General features: G+C 39.4%; 1 protein-coding gene across 11 annotated transcripts in view; it reads right to left on the minus strand.

Moving 5' to 3' along the window:
• WNK1 (WNK lysine deficient protein kinase 1) overlaps positions 1–15,511 on the minus strand; it is a 106,629-nt gene that overhangs the window by 37,638 nt on the left and 53,480 nt on the right. For 10 of the 11 annotated variants that reach the window (XM_061364038.1, XM_061364041.1, XM_061364037.1 and 7 more), the window contains 4 exons: positions 8,251–8,339; positions 6,566–6,785; positions 6,014–6,350; positions 4,737–4,924 (listed from right to left, as the gene is read on the minus strand). In XM_061364038.1, the coding sequence (XP_061220022.1) occupies positions 4,737–4,924; positions 6,014–6,350; positions 6,566–6,785; positions 8,251–8,339 (834 nt within the window). Of the gene's footprint in view, positions 1–1,422; positions 2,753–4,736; positions 4,925–6,013; positions 6,351–6,565; positions 6,786–8,250; positions 8,340–15,511 lie in introns of those variants that run through there. The other variant, XM_061364043.1, reaches the window with a different exon arrangement.

The following is a 15,511-nucleotide window of genomic DNA, read 5'->3' on the forward strand; positions in this document are numbered from 1 at the left end:
TGAAGTAACTTTATAGAATGACTACTCAATTCATGGTCAAAAACATACAATAGTTAGGAAATTCAGGTGAGTCGTAAATATCCATTAAATACATCCATGGCAGGCATAGCTACAAATGGAAATATTTGCTTGTGTTAGAGCTGCTTTTCCAGTCCAACTCCAGTAATTCACAAAAAGAAAACAATGTCGCTTTGGATAAAGAGATTTATTGTCCCGGGCTATCCATTGTGATCAGTGCCTGAAATCCAATCAAACCCCTGAGGTTACTGCTGCATGGGTATTGTGTTAAAACTGCAGCACTTCTGGATTCTGCCAAGCTGATCAACCTCTTTCAATCACTTTGATCATACCTTTTCACATAGAAAACTAACACTGACTAAAACAAACCTAACTCTTGCCTAGACAATAGAACACTCACAGCTCTAGTAACAGCAGAGTCCTCTGCAGTTCCACTCTATTTGATGTAGGCTCCTTAACTCTAAGATTTATAAAGGAAAATTTCACAGAGAAGAGTTCTATATAAGAACACCAAACAATTTAGTAATTGTGCATTTTTTCATCTCTGCCTACTGTATGCTGAGATACAATATATTATCTACCCTTAAGGGAAAAAAAAGGTAATATGCAAGAGTGAGTAGCATCTTTTAGGCAGATGCCATTTAAGACTTTTTCAATTTACTGTATCCATATTGTTCTCTTTCTCTCCAGCCCCCTTTTTCCGGAAAAGCAGCAGCAAATTTCCATATTGGCCAATACCAGCAAGAAAGTCCTACAGCATAAAGAACTCCTACATGCTGAAAACTGCTTCCACTTACTTCATTTGCAGAGAAAAGTTTCTCAAAGTTTATTTGGCGTAAATCGCAGCCCAAAACTGGAAAGAGACTGCCTCTTGCGTTGCAAGCCATCTTGCATTTGACTATGAGAAACATGAAACTATAGCTTCATAGAAGAAGCAGCTGAAGTGGCATTTCCAATCAAAGCTTACAGAAAAAAAACTTCAAAAGTGTTCATACTTTGAATTTCTAGTACCACTAGCACAGCTAGCCAAAACTTGTAGACTAAACAGCCACAGCAACCAAGCTTTGAAAGGTGGGTTTTTTGTGTGGAGCTTAGTTAACATTCAATTCTTGCTAAAAAGTTGGAAAATAAAAAGCTTGTCTTCCATCTTAGGTCTTCCCTTCACCTTCTGTGGTACGACTGGGTAATTTACATTTATATTATCTTACCAAAAAAAAATGGTCAGCCACTGTTATGTTTAACTGTACTGCTTCCCAGAAAAAATAGTAATCAACACTGCAGCAGTGCACTATTAAGGAATCAGGAGTTAACTCCTTATTTTCTCATTTTAAAAATGCCCAAAGCCCAGGATGTATTTAATGATAACTTATCTTACTGTGCCAGGAGGCAAATGGTAACACATACAGGACTGACAGAGAGGGAGGGCAGGCTGGAGCGTCGATGCTTGCGTGGAGAGGCAGAGTGCATGGGCAGGACACTTTCCAAGGCTTTAGAAAGCTTTTCTGCAAAGGTTTCTTCAGGGACAGTCCGAAGGTAGAAAGGAGAAAGAGGTGCAGACAGCGCTGGTGGTGGGGTGCAAGGAGCACTGAGAGGGATGCAGGACATAGAGGGAAGAGCAGGAAGGTGGGGGACACAAACTGACATGCTACGACCACGCTGAGGCTAAAGAAGGAAAACAAAAGTTAAGAATTGATACTTCAAAAGAAAAATGAGTAACAAAACCAGCAAAAACTACAATGAGGTAGAAAAGAAATGCAGACACACAATGAGAGGCCCAATACTGACTAATATGTGTGCAAGAAGATATGAAAATGCTGAATGAGTGCCAACACACGCTGGGAACACGCTATGTGCACCTCTGAGGACCCAAGCTTGCCTTAGGTTACTGAACCTAAGTGTGGGAAGTTCCCTAATACCCTAACAAGAAGCATGTGGAAAGCAGAATAGACATAAGGGAGTATTTGCTCTAGGGCCACTGATGCAGCCCATACTGTGTGTACTCACAGCATCTGTTAGCCTGACAAATAAAAAACTCCCCTAAACAGATACTGATGAGCTTTCAAACATTCATTCTCAGTTTAGTGAATGGATGTGTGTTTACACAGATCACCTCACCCAGCCTGTCTGCTTGGGCACCTCTCTGCCTGAATCAAGTGGACTAACTGCATGCAGCTGGCTCTACATTAAATGAAGCATTACCACAAAAATTTAAACAGTACACATTCTACAACACGAGTTGTGGAAACAAGTTGGTTTAATGTGTGGAAAATTCAGTAAAATTAGTCTTAGACAAGCATTTTCCAGACACTGGGCCAATAAAAGCATCAGGATTTTGTCATCTTGCCACAATCCAGAAGGGCATAGGTCAAAATCCAACCAAATTGGAAGAAACATAATTAGGTTTTGGAGTGGGGTTTGGGAGTTTTATTTTTGCTGTCACTTTTTCGGTGTGGTGTGTTCTGTTGTGGGTTTTTTAAGTGAATAGAAAGATGTTGTTTTAAAGAGGCAGTCTTCAACTGCAAGTTTTCCTTCTCTAACAGTATAGGCCTTTTGTGGACATAATCCACAATTTCTTAACATAACTGCAATCAAATTCAGACCGCCAGGGGAAGAAAAGCCTCAAGATACCCAGTGGAGATCTATCTGGATGTGAGAAATCTTGCTAGACAACTCAAAACTTTGTGAAAGAGGCATAAGGGAGCTAAAAGGGTTAAATAAATATTTACCCATAATCTTCATCTGTTCCAAGGATATGCTATCCTTGATTCTAATTTATCTAAACTGTTCAGAAACATCCCCGGTGATGGAGGATGTAGTACATAACTGTCCTTGCTAGTTAGGAAAAAAAAACCAAACCCTTCCCAAGCAATAATTCCATGTTGCAATTTAGGGTTATTATTTCTTATTCTATCTGACAACAGTGTTAGATAGCCTCCTCCTATTTTACAGCCTTTATGGTTTTCTGTCTCCTCAAGCTCATCTTTTATAGGCTTAGCTTAACTATGTCAGTCTTCCCACATGACCCATGTTTTTTGTATTTCTGGTAGCATTTTTTTGTCACCCTCTTCTGAATTATGTAATTCACCCTAAAATTTGTTCAAGCAGGCATCTAGGGCAGACTTGCAAATGGGCAGAAGCAGAACTACTTCATATAACATGATGTTTGACTTTCCCACAACAACATGATGTTTTTGACCATGTCCATCTTGTGGTCCAATGCAATCTGACTTCGTTCTTTGTCCTTGCAGAAATGCTGCCTAGTCAGCTGTTGCTCATCCTTTACTTGTCTAGCTGATTATTCCTGTTTAAACATGAACCTTGTGCTTGTCCTGATTGAACTGCATTCTTTTTCTTTTTAAGGCCATTTTGCCAGTTGTCAATATCCTTTTGATTTGTCATCCTGTCTTCCCAACAAACTGTTAGTAGTTCCTGTAGTGTCCTACTCCGTGGTACCACTGTTGTCATCATAGACCATGAGCACATTTGAGCAGTGAACTAAGCTTGACTAATTCTGTCATATGCTCTCAAAAGATTATGGTCTTTCAACCTGGAAGCAAGCTGTCCCAAGATGAATGGCTTCTGATCCTATATATGCCCACATCAAAATATGGCTTACTCAGAACAAGAGCTTACTCAGAGGAATTAAAACCCCATTTGCTCAAGGACTAGCAATACCACCCGCTTCAGGTTAAGTGCCTCTGAAACAGTTTGAGATGCTTTGCTTGTGAGTGAAACCAGCATGTTTTCCAAAATGCTAGGAACACCAACGATTCTGTAATAAAGCCTAAAACCACGTCCATCAAGGAAGGAAAAAAAGTGAGGACCCTCAGTCTTAAGTGTCTCATCTTTTCCCTTATGGTATGACTACATTATACCATAATGACTCTGCCTCAGGCTTAGATTTTTATTTGCATAAAAACAAGGGATGAGGGAACCACTGACAACAACAGAACAGCAGCAGAAGTTCTACTCCAGAGTTAGAATAGATTTCTGCGTACCTCTCATACTCAGATCTAAAAACATACCAAGGAAAAACACATACCAAAATAAAAGGGCAACACAAATGAACATAGTAGGAAAAGTATTTGTGCCCAGTGCAGTCTTTCCAGGGAAAAGGAATACACATGGCAACTGATGAGCAAATCAACACAAGCTAGAAATAAAACTGGGAACAAGGGTGCAGGGTCTTTTCAGTCTGGAATTCTCACATGCAGCATTCTATAACAGTTAAAAATCTTACCTGCAGAATCTGTAATCAAAGCCTCACAGAACACACACAGCAATTTCATACTTACACAGTAGTTCAAATTATTCTAATCCCTTCTTTAAAATCAAACCAACAACTTGATCCCTGGCAACCTCATATACACATACACCATACCACCTTCCCAAGTCAGAGTAATGCTTACTTTCATGAGAGAGTCTTGTCCTGAGGATGCTACTTTCATCCATAAAAAAAATTCTAACCCACCATTCTGCTTTAGTGCCCTTAAGATTAAATAAAAGCCTTAAAAACAAATATGCCCTTGCACTTTACCCTCCCCTAGACTCAGTCGGCTTGCAAAAATAGTCCCCTAACTACTCCCATGCAGAATTTGCATCTCATGCAAAACAAAATACGCATGGAAGACTGCCTGACAGATTTTCCTCTCACCTTTCATGAGAAATACAAAATCAAGTACTTCCATGCATTTGCAATACTGTAAGTTCTTGCTTACCACTGCAGGTGGCTGATACCCTCCATGCTGTTGCGACTGCACTTGGCCAACTGGAGTTGCGTATCCTTGGGCTGCAGCTGTTGACATTGACTGGTCATGCTGGGAGCCATACGACACAGTCTGTTGACTGCTCACACATGATTCGGTATAAACAGATGACCCCTGGCCACTGTCAACTGTCCCATCAGCTGCAGAAGTTAAAAATAAAATTCTGCATTTCAAGAACTGCAGTCTGGATTCACAACTCTAAAGATATTATGATCAATTAGGTATGAGACTGATGTTTCTTCCATGTCATGTGGACCTTAGCAGCATTTTACCTCTTACGATAGTTAAGCTGATTAAAAATTGCATTTGTCTTCCTCAGTACAGTAATTCCTTACCAATATGCCTTCCTCTAGCCTCTGAAAGTATCAGTAGTTTCAGGAGTTCTTTGGGCAGATGCTTATTAGTAAACTACGCTTCCTATAAAAGGCTAGATTAGAAATAGAAATTCAAGTTCCACATAGTTATTAATTATCGGAGCGGGGGGAAGATTACTTAATTTTACAGACACACAGAAGAGGTGTGTTGTGCTGGCTGGAAAATGCACCTGATGTAGGCATAGTAGTGAATTTAACATCCCTATTACCTCAAGAGCAGATAGTATTTTGCTTTCTAAACTCACCATTCTAATAGGCAAATTCTCATCTACCATCATTATTCAAATACCGATTCAAATGCTGGGATGGCAGAAGGGGTGAAGGTACGAGTGCTAATTCAACTTTTCATATGTAGTATGTAAAAGAGAAAACAAAACTTTTTGCAGAAAGCAAATTCTGAGCTGAACTGCTTGTACATTAACCTCATTTCCACCTTAAACATAAGTTAACAATGTTCCAAGTAAGTGTTTCTAATAGCTCTAACTGCACTGGTGCAAGAGTATACAGCCTTCTGCAGGGCCAGAATATGCTGTAACTGTAGGAGGACAGCAAAAATGAGGACATATATTCCTGCTTCAGATGCCTCTGTTTTTTTAGTGTATTAACTGGAAAGGAAACAAAAATGATTTTTTGCAAACACACTGTACTGTGAATTCTGCCAAGACTTAGATCAGCTAAGGCACAGGAATCTTACTGTGCTGTGCTTTTTAGTGGGCTAATGCTCTTCAGCAAACAGCAATGACAGACAACAGCACCTTAAGATATTTACTGCTATATCCACCAAAAGTTTAAAACTCCAAGGAGGGGAACTGTGTAAGTGCAAAAGTTCGTAAATAAACCAACTGACACACTTACAAAGAATAGATATACTGGGTTGCTGGAACTGCAGTTGTTGGTGTTGATCAGCTTCTGGCTCTTCAGGTTCCACTTGTGTAGAAACTGATGCTGAAGTAGTAGGGACAGGAGTAGTACCAGTGACAGATAAGGGATGCTTTGACCCTGCATGGGAAGCACTTGATGGTTGCTGTTGCTCCAGCTGCTGCTTCTGACTACCTTCTTCCTGAAGCTTCTTCTCCTGTTCTTCTCGCACCAATTGACGCTGCTCTCGCTTTCGTTTAATCAAAGATACCCTGTCCTTGATAGCTTTCGCCATTGTCTTGTGATCCCCTTCACAGACATAGCCAGATTCCACCTGAAGAGGATATATTCACAGAATTCAGACTGTCATCGACAGCCACTGTTTTGGTGTTGCAGTATAAACTACCACTCTCTGGCACTAACTTCTCATTCACAAACTTCTGCAGACGTTTTATTTCTAGATGGTAACAATAGCAAATGCAGAGACTGACAGACTGCATTTTACTGTCAGAGAACACCAGTACTTCCAATAAGACCACCGACACTTACCATTTCCTGTGCTACATCCTCTGGGACATCTCTCTCCAAGTCAAAGGAAAACTCTATTGCCTCATTATCTTTGTATTTGCCCTTGAGTTTTTTGATGTCTTCAATTCGCAGCCAGAGTTTGATGGCAATTTTTTCTCCATCATCTTCCTCTGCTAGTTCTACCCGTACTCCAGTCTCTTCTTGGAAGAAAGCATGATTCAAAAGGTCCTTAATAGCATACCTAGCACATTGGGAAAGAATGTAGAAAGCACACGGTTATCAGTTATCAGAAAATACTAAGAATATCCTTGCCTGAAAATCTGAATTTATTGTTTACATTTCATGCTTCTCCCATGAATTACTTGACAGACCATCATTCAGATGAAACAAAGTGTATCAATGTACGCAAAGATGAACACAAAGAATAAATCACACACTGTTCAATAGAAGTACCAACAGATTTAAGCCAGGATATATATTAACAGGATATATATTAACTAAAATATTAAGGAATCTTGAAGAAACAGTTTGGTTTTACTGAATAGGCTGGGTTGGACAGAGCCTTGGGCAACATGGTTTAGTGGGAGGTATCCCTGCCCATGGCAGGGGGGTTAGAACTTGAAGATCTTAAGGTCCTTTTTCAAACACAAACCATCCTGTGATTCTATAACTCTAGCATTAAGATCCAACACACAACTCTTAGTCCCCAGATCAGTACAGTAACCCATGTATGTATTTTAGTCTATTTCAAGATCTTATCAAAACCCTCATGTAGTAAATTAAGCAATAAACAAGAACCACATGATTCCTTTCGTATTTTATGCTATTTCAAAGCACTTCATCTTTGTCCTGAAAGTACAAGAGACCTATGTTCATACATGCACAGCATAAAAGTTAAGCACTTGAGCGAAATGACAAGAAATAAGTAATGCACAGCCACAAAATTAAGTTGAAATGGGAAAAAATTGCTTAAGAAAAAGAACAAATTAAAAATACACAACAATGCCATCAGATATAAAATTCCAGGAATTAATAGGAAGAGCTGAATAAACACCCATGAACTGGTAAAACAAGGTCTGAACAGAATAGTAAGGGTCTAGGGGAGGGTAGAAGGCTGAAACACTCTTAAATCAGACATTCAGTAAGCAACAACCATGTAAAAGCAGAAAACAAAACAAAGCCCACAAATAAGCCATCAAAAGTAGTTACAGATTTCCTGTAAGGGTGTAAGTTAACCACTTCAAGTAGAAGTCATCTTGCAGAAAGTGTGGATGAAAATCAGGAGGAGGAATTTGAAAAATACAAAATAATCAGCCACAAAATGCTAACAAAATCAAAGGGAAAGGAAAAATAAAGGATTACAGAGTAACAATACAAATACCTGGGAACACAGAAGAATTGCCCTCTGCTGTTTTACTGTCTAGGTCAAAGTTTTAATAATAGCAGAAGAATTTCTGAATAAACTGACATGGATGGCTACTATAGAATTTGTACTGTTCCTGAGACTGTTAATTCTCTAAAACAATAACTGAATAAGAATCTAACAAATAAATAAATAAATAAATACAACATCGAAGCTTCAGAAGTAATACCGGCTTTCCAACTTTCATCAGAACAGACATAATCACAGGGAGTAACTGGATCTGGTATCATCACTGATAAAAGGACTCAGCAGTAATACCTCTTTCTGTAAATAAAGTACTTACCTTTCACCTTTGTTCTGCCGAATGCATCCTTCAATAATCTCCTTCACTTCAGGGATTGCTACTTTATCAAAGCTGGCTGGCTTGACACCCTGGAATATACAAGTAACAACATAGAAACTTGAAGTCCTGCTTGATTCAAGTTTTGATTGTGTTATACAGACCAACTATTTTTAGTCAATAGGTAACTGTCCTGAATTCCCCACTAGCACAATTTATACAGAAATCTGACCCCAATCTTACCGTTCACCTGTTTGTTAGCGGTTTTTGCAAATGCTCTCCCACCCCATTTTCTCAGCTACGCTTCCCTAACAGAAGGCCTTGGCAGCTAGGTTCTCAGTTCTCATAATAGAAAATAGAAACTAAAAAGAAATTAAAAAAATTTCTGTATCTTAGCTCTCCCCAGGCACTGACTCTATCCAAACCACAATCCTGCATCCCTTCTGTTGTGAGTTCAGAAAAAGGAGCTTAGCCATAAAGACTTCTACAAAAGTCCTTCTATAAGGGCACATTCCAACCCCTTCTACAACATATATTAAAACCTCTGGAGGAGAGCAAACCAAACTTTTAAGTACAATCATCTACTCAAATCAGTAACGCAAACAGGCCATGAGAACAACCATCTGGGAATCCTGCAAAACACTGCAGGCAGATAGCCAAGCTTCATCACTTTACCATGGCCAGAAGCTTTATTCTGGGGGGGAACTGTCCATAACAGCAAAATTTGGCACCCAATTTTACTTGATTTAGCTTCAAACCTCTAAGACAGCAGAATGAGAGAAGATAAAGACATCCTGTTCAAATTGTTACATGAAGAGCCACTGTTTTCAAGCCAAATGATCCTGAAATCATACACTTGATATGTCTGATCTTGTGTCACTGGTAATCATAACTACACAAAAAAGTGAAAATCACAGAGTCTGAAGTACAGAAATAAATGCAGTAGTAGTACAAGCATCATAATTCATGTCCTAACCAGACAGTACTTCTGCAAATATCCTAAACAGTACTGCTGTCCACCAAATCGGGACATCAAGACATGACCATTTCCCCTTCCTCTATTGTCAGCAAGAAACAAGTCTTGAAATGGAAAGGTTTGAGACTCTGAACCAGACCCTTTGCAACTACAGACCTTCACTGAACTGAACATGAAGACTTAATAAATACTAGTTATTTCCATCTACATTTAGATATTTTTCCCCCACCTTGGTCAGACATGGCAGTATATTGAGTTTGTATGTTCACTACCTAAACTATTCTCTACCACACTCCCCCAGGAGAGGGCACAGTCAACATCAATTTTAACAGATGCAAACGGAAGACTGAGAGAAGCACAAGAGTCCAGTCTTTCAGTGGAAAACACTGCTATTTGTCACTGTTTTACAAAGGTGTGGTACCTGAAGTTTTTAAAAGGAAAAAAAAAAACAACCCACTATATAAAGACACAGTTTTTCACTTGATAAAAACTTTCTGTTACAACAACATTCTGATTATCTGTTTCGTTGCTCTACAATTTGCTCTTAAGAAATTCTAACAATTGAAATTCACGGAAGAGTATACTGTGACTAGATTAAGATTAAGCCCCGAAACATGGTCTGTCAGTGAACATTGGCTTAATGCTTTTCAAAGCTTCACTGACCATTACGACTTCCGGAGATGAATGCCTCAGCTGATAAGACACCAGCCTGAAGTTTGGAATGGGTAAATTTAATACTGTAAAAAGGACATATCACAATTCTCCAGCTTCCTAGTAGGACACAGCAGAGATTTATAAAACTATTTTTAGTGTTTAATACTGGCATCAAGCACCAGTTTATGTGTGGTTTTGCTCGCATAGCAGACTTGTTAGAAACACCCACTTTTAAATATGATTAAGCTTAAAATGGTCCCAGGAGCTCAGGCTCATATGTAGAGAATGATATTTTATACATAATTATATGCTCTCCTATATACACATACATATACATATATAACTTACGCAACAATTATTCAGCTGCATATTGTATATATTTATATCTGAATTTGCTATGTTTAGCTCATCTAGCTCTCCTAAATAGCTCGAGCCCCAGAGAGAGCAGCAGCCTGCATGTATGTTCATTTACACTGTGCCAGCAAAAGGAAGTTGTCACATCTGTGGCAATCTTATTTCAGAAAATCTAAAACCTAAACTAAGACAACTGTACAGCAAAAAGTTAACATAAAGCCAGAACATGAGTTACCTTGTTAACTCTTTCACCAAGTACTCTGTTCTTGTACAAAGGCTAAAAACAGATTTTAAAATCAGTGATTTAGTCTGCTATTCCGTGTTTCTCCATTCTGAAAGAAATACTAAAATCTTCAAGTCTTTCCAAGAGGGCCATTTTATAATAACCCACTTTGTGAATTCCAAACCAGGAGTTCAAAGAGACACTCCCACTAGCCTCCTCCAGCATAGTTTCTTTATTCCTAACTGCTGCTCAGAAAATCTGGGAGAACCTCACAGGAGGGCCTAAAACCAACAGAGGATTCTGTGTTAAAACAGCTACCTATTTCTCAGTTTGTTCCAGAGCCCATGAGAAGGGTTGCCTAAACCTAGTCTACAAGTCAAAAGGAGCGTGACCAGCAGGTCGAAGGAGGTGATCCTGCCCCTTTATTCTGCTCTCGTGAGACCTCACTTGGAGTATTGTGTACAGTTCTGGTGTCCTCAACATAAAAAGGACATGGATCTGTTGGAATAAGTCCAGAGGAGGGCCACGAGGATGATCAGGGGACTGGAGCACCTCCCATATGAAGACAGGCTGAGAAAGTTGGAGCTGTTCAGCCTGGAGAAGAGAAGGCTGCGTGGAGACCTCATAGCAGCCTTCCAGTATCTGAAGGGGCCCTATAGGGATGCTGGGGAGGGACTCTTCATTAGGGACTGTAGTGATAGGACAAGGGATAATGGGTTAAAACTTAAACAGGGGAAGTTTAGATTGGATATAAGGAGGAAATTCTTTCCTGTTAGGGTGGTGAGGCACTGGAATAGGTTGTCCAGGGAGGTTGTGAATGCTCCATCCCTGGCAGTGTTCAAGGCCAGGCTGGACAAGGCCTTGGGTAATAATGGTTTAGAGTGAGGTGTCCCTGCCCATGGCAGGGGGGTTGGAACTTGATGATCTTAAGGTCCTTTCCAACCCTAACTATTCTATGATTCTATGATTCTAAGTGCTGGCCAAGTGCCCCTTACACTGAAGTTCAGGTCACTTAAGTACCATCAGCTTTTAAAATTGCTTTTTTGTTTCCTCCTCCAAGCACTAGGGAGAGTGTCACACTCTTTTACAAAACAAGACAGAGGACAGTAGGAATGATAAAGATCAATAAACAGTGAACCCTTTTCTACCCAGAGCTGCCTATACACCTTAGTCTGCCATCACAGAGAAACCAAAGGCAGGCCAGGCCCTGCAATTCACATAACCTTGATGTGTCCTTAAGAGCACATGAGCTATGCAGCCAAGCATACCTTTACTAGTTTCTGAACCCAAAGGCACTCAAGCATGTGCTACGCCATTTGGTATTTCCAAGTTTTCACCATACTTATGGTAAGATGGTCACATTCGTACAGGTCTCTCCTGGTCCCCAAACTCCTTAGAAGAATCACAACTCAAATCTTTAATCTACTAGTCCTATTCCCCAGTGGCAGCTTAATAAGAACACCCCAATCCCACTAGCATTTTTTCTGAGTTTGCTCAAGAAATAAAAAGAAGAGCTCTTGCAGGGAAAAAAAACGGAGACAGGTGTAACATGAAAAGTCATCATTTTCTCAAGCTACCATCTAAAATAGCATGAAGCAGCAATGCTGCTGTAAGCAACAGCCTCCTTTCTCCATCTCCCATTCCCACACCTGTGTCATTTCCTCCTTTTTACCAGCATACACATTTATAGAGCTGCAAAATGAACCAGATCTCTGTGTTTATCAAACTTGAAACAAATCCCATCCAAAAAGCCTGCACCAATTTCCAGTGAGGTGAAGCTCCCCAGTATGATTCTCTACACTGTTGCACTAGCTCTAAGCCTTACAGAAGGAAAGTGACAGCGCATTAACAAGGTCAGGACTGCTTCTTTTTAAAATAATGCCAACTTAAAACCTACTAAACACTAACATTTTGAGAGCAACTCTAAAATATGGGCATATATGTAGGTAGCACAAAGCTCAAATGATTCAAAACTAAATACCTGTCTTACAGTCTTCATATTAAGCTTAAGAAAATATTTCATGTTTCATTTATCTTAGATGTGGCAGTCTGTCATTTTTATCAGATTTTAATGAGGTAAAAAAAGTATGTTCCAAATTTCATATTAATACGGGGTTTTGATCCATTAAATGTAAGTTAGGTACTCTTAAAAAAAACTCGATTTTTGAGGTACTTTAAACACCAAAGTATAAGATAATCAGGACTCTTCACTGTTTTTGCCTAGAAAGATTGAGTATTTTGCATTAGTTAGTTCACCAGATTGCTGTGGCAGAGGTTTAGCACCTCATTCTAATGGTGCAAGAGATACTAAAAATATAATTTACTTCATAAGAGAAGGTGCAATCAGTGCTGCTTAACTTTTACACCAAACCAAAACTGAGACAGAGGAAGCGTTACATAATCTCAGCAATCCTACATTTATAAAAAATATTCATTCTGAACACCACCACAGGTGGAAAACAGCAAAAGCAGTAAGTGTTCCAGCCTTACTGGTCAGGATTTCAACCTACGTTTCAAAAACCACAGGGACTAAAGTACAGTCAAGTTTAAAAGCCAAAGACTCAAGCAATGCATAAGTAAAGCAGTTAAGCAGATGTCAAGAATTCTGATTGACCCCCGAAGTCCCCCTTCTTGCTTACCTCTTTAGTGCAATCCTTGTGAGAGCAGCAACAGTGGGAATTAACAATTACAAATATGGGACAAATCTCTCTCCTTGTAAAATCCATCAGGAAAAGAGAGACACACACACCAAAGAGTTAGGTGCTAGTTTCCAATGGGAATTCACTAGGCTGTGGACTTAACGCACAGCGGAAGGAAAGCAGACATCTAAGCTAGAAGGAAGCATTGTTATCTGTTTGACACCTCTTGTACTTTTCCAAGTCCAGTACATGAGGCTGCAGAGATCTGAGCTTAATATTTGCTTTTACCACTTGAATACTGAATAGAAAGATTCAATATAAGCAAGAGGTAAGTGTCCTTTTCTGCCTGCCCAGCTAGTTGTACAAAGGAGGAAGAAGAGGCAATGCAGGGATCCTTTACTTCCTGCATGTCCCGCCCCCTGTTCTGCCTATTCTCCACCCATGTTTTCTGCAGCACTTTAAGGCTGCATGAAGGATCATCACCAGTTCACTCTTGCTGTAGCAGAAATACACTTGTAAAGAGAGGGGAACAACAGGTCAGTCAGTGTTCCATGCCAAGGTTGCTGGTGCTAGCTTTGTACAGGGGGATGAAGGCAGCTTCTGTTTCTCCTCTTCTTTCCAAGAGCTAAGGAAGTACACATATAGCTGACTACAATTTAATCCTAACAAAACACAAGTTAACACTAGGATAATATAATAAATTCCACCTCCCTCCTTCCTGAGGATCACATTCTGCTACCATTGGCAACATAGTTTCCTTTTACTGGGTGCTTAATGTAAGGAAATAAGGATTTAAAGGTGATTTTCAAGTGGCTGGACAAAGTTAGAGAGCCTCATTGTTGCTTGTTTTATGCCACATGCACACAAATAATCCACAGACCTATATTTTCTAATACCTCTTGCTAGACTCTAAACCTAAACCTGAAGTCTAACATATCTTTTATGCCCCTTGGTATCTAGTTTCAAACAGCCATCACAAAACTTGTTTACTACAGAAATAAGCTTTGCACTGCTTCAGGGCTTTTGGATTTTGTTTGGAAGGGCATAAGGCGCAATACTAAGACAGATCATGTACACCATTATAACGTGTGAAGTGAGCAAATGAATTTTGACCAACTAGTGATAATAAACTGTGATAAAATTCAATTTCAAGTTATCAAGATCATTTTTCACCCCAGAATAGCACACTTAGTTCCTCAAACATACCACAATTATACCACTGTTGTTATACTATACGATATCAGTGTTGCAAAAGCAACACTTCTGCATCCTTTACGGGACATGTTAGAAATCCTCTCTGCCACCTGCTGTGGAACTTAAAAGTGGCGAAGGGAAAAGGAATCATTAAAGATCCTGCTATGTTGCCTGGTCTTCCAGATGCTTAGCTAGGTATTTTATAACACCCCCCCCCCCAAAAAAAAAAAAAACCACAACCAACACAACAAAATAATCAAATAATTGTTGATTATCATTTCAATTTTACCAGTGCTTACTGGTATCATGAATAAAGTCTGTTGGAATTTTGCTTGCCATCGTTTGTGATCTTTTTTGTTGTTACAGTCACGCTCAAACCAAACAGACTCATTGCAGTCAAGAAAATCTACTTCAGTGGAATAGAAGTCCCATATTTTGCACACCTAATTAAAGCCACACTTTTCAGGGGTACACTGTATGTCCTGCAATGAACATTAAGTGCTTCAGCTTTTAACAAGCACTGCGTCTACCTGTTCCAGTCTAACCACAATTCTCACTTGGCTCTTTTCAAAGGTGCTGTAACTGATTAATCTTCTCAAACAAAATGTTCTAACATTGCAGTCCAGAGGCTAATAGAATCAGTAGCAAAGTCAAGTCACACAAACAAAGTAATTAAAGTCCCTATATTTTCTTTTTCCTAGGTTGTTACCATGCTAGTTTGAGCCAGTCCCAGGCTGCCACAAACCATTAATTCCAGGAATTTAGACAGAGCATATGATTCCAGTGGAAAAGAAGCCAATGATCTTAACTCCTTCCCCATAGTCCCAAAGAAGCCCCCAGGCAACAGAATATATAGCAGTTAAATTGGTTTACCCCATGATCTTCTAAATTCCATCACCTGCTATTAGTTACTCACCCAGCCCTCAAGACCTACATGTTTAACCATTTCACTACATTTTCCATCGCTAATCCTTCATCTTAATCCTGCTTTCTGTTCTAGAATCAATCTTTCAGATTTAGTTATTTCCATATTTCATACAGGGTACAACTTTGATAATTCTCATCTTAGTCCAGTCAAATATCTATTGTGAAAAGGAAGACTTTAGCTTAAAAATTACTCAGTTCAAAAGTTTCGTAGGTTTCCTGCAGATGGATTTTATTGGTCTTGTTAAAAACAAGCTAGAGTAGTTGAGATTGCAGGGAAAAATATTTGAAACAATGCAA

This window comes from Neopsephotus bourkii, unplaced genomic scaffold (genome assembly GCF_033783945.1).
Source record: "Neopsephotus bourkii isolate Nb327-2 ecotype Australia unplaced genomic scaffold, CSIRO-AGI_Nbou_v1 NB_1183, whole genome shotgun sequence".
Lineage (NCBI taxonomy): Eukaryota > Metazoa > Chordata > Aves > Psittaciformes > Psittacidae > Neopsephotus > Neopsephotus bourkii.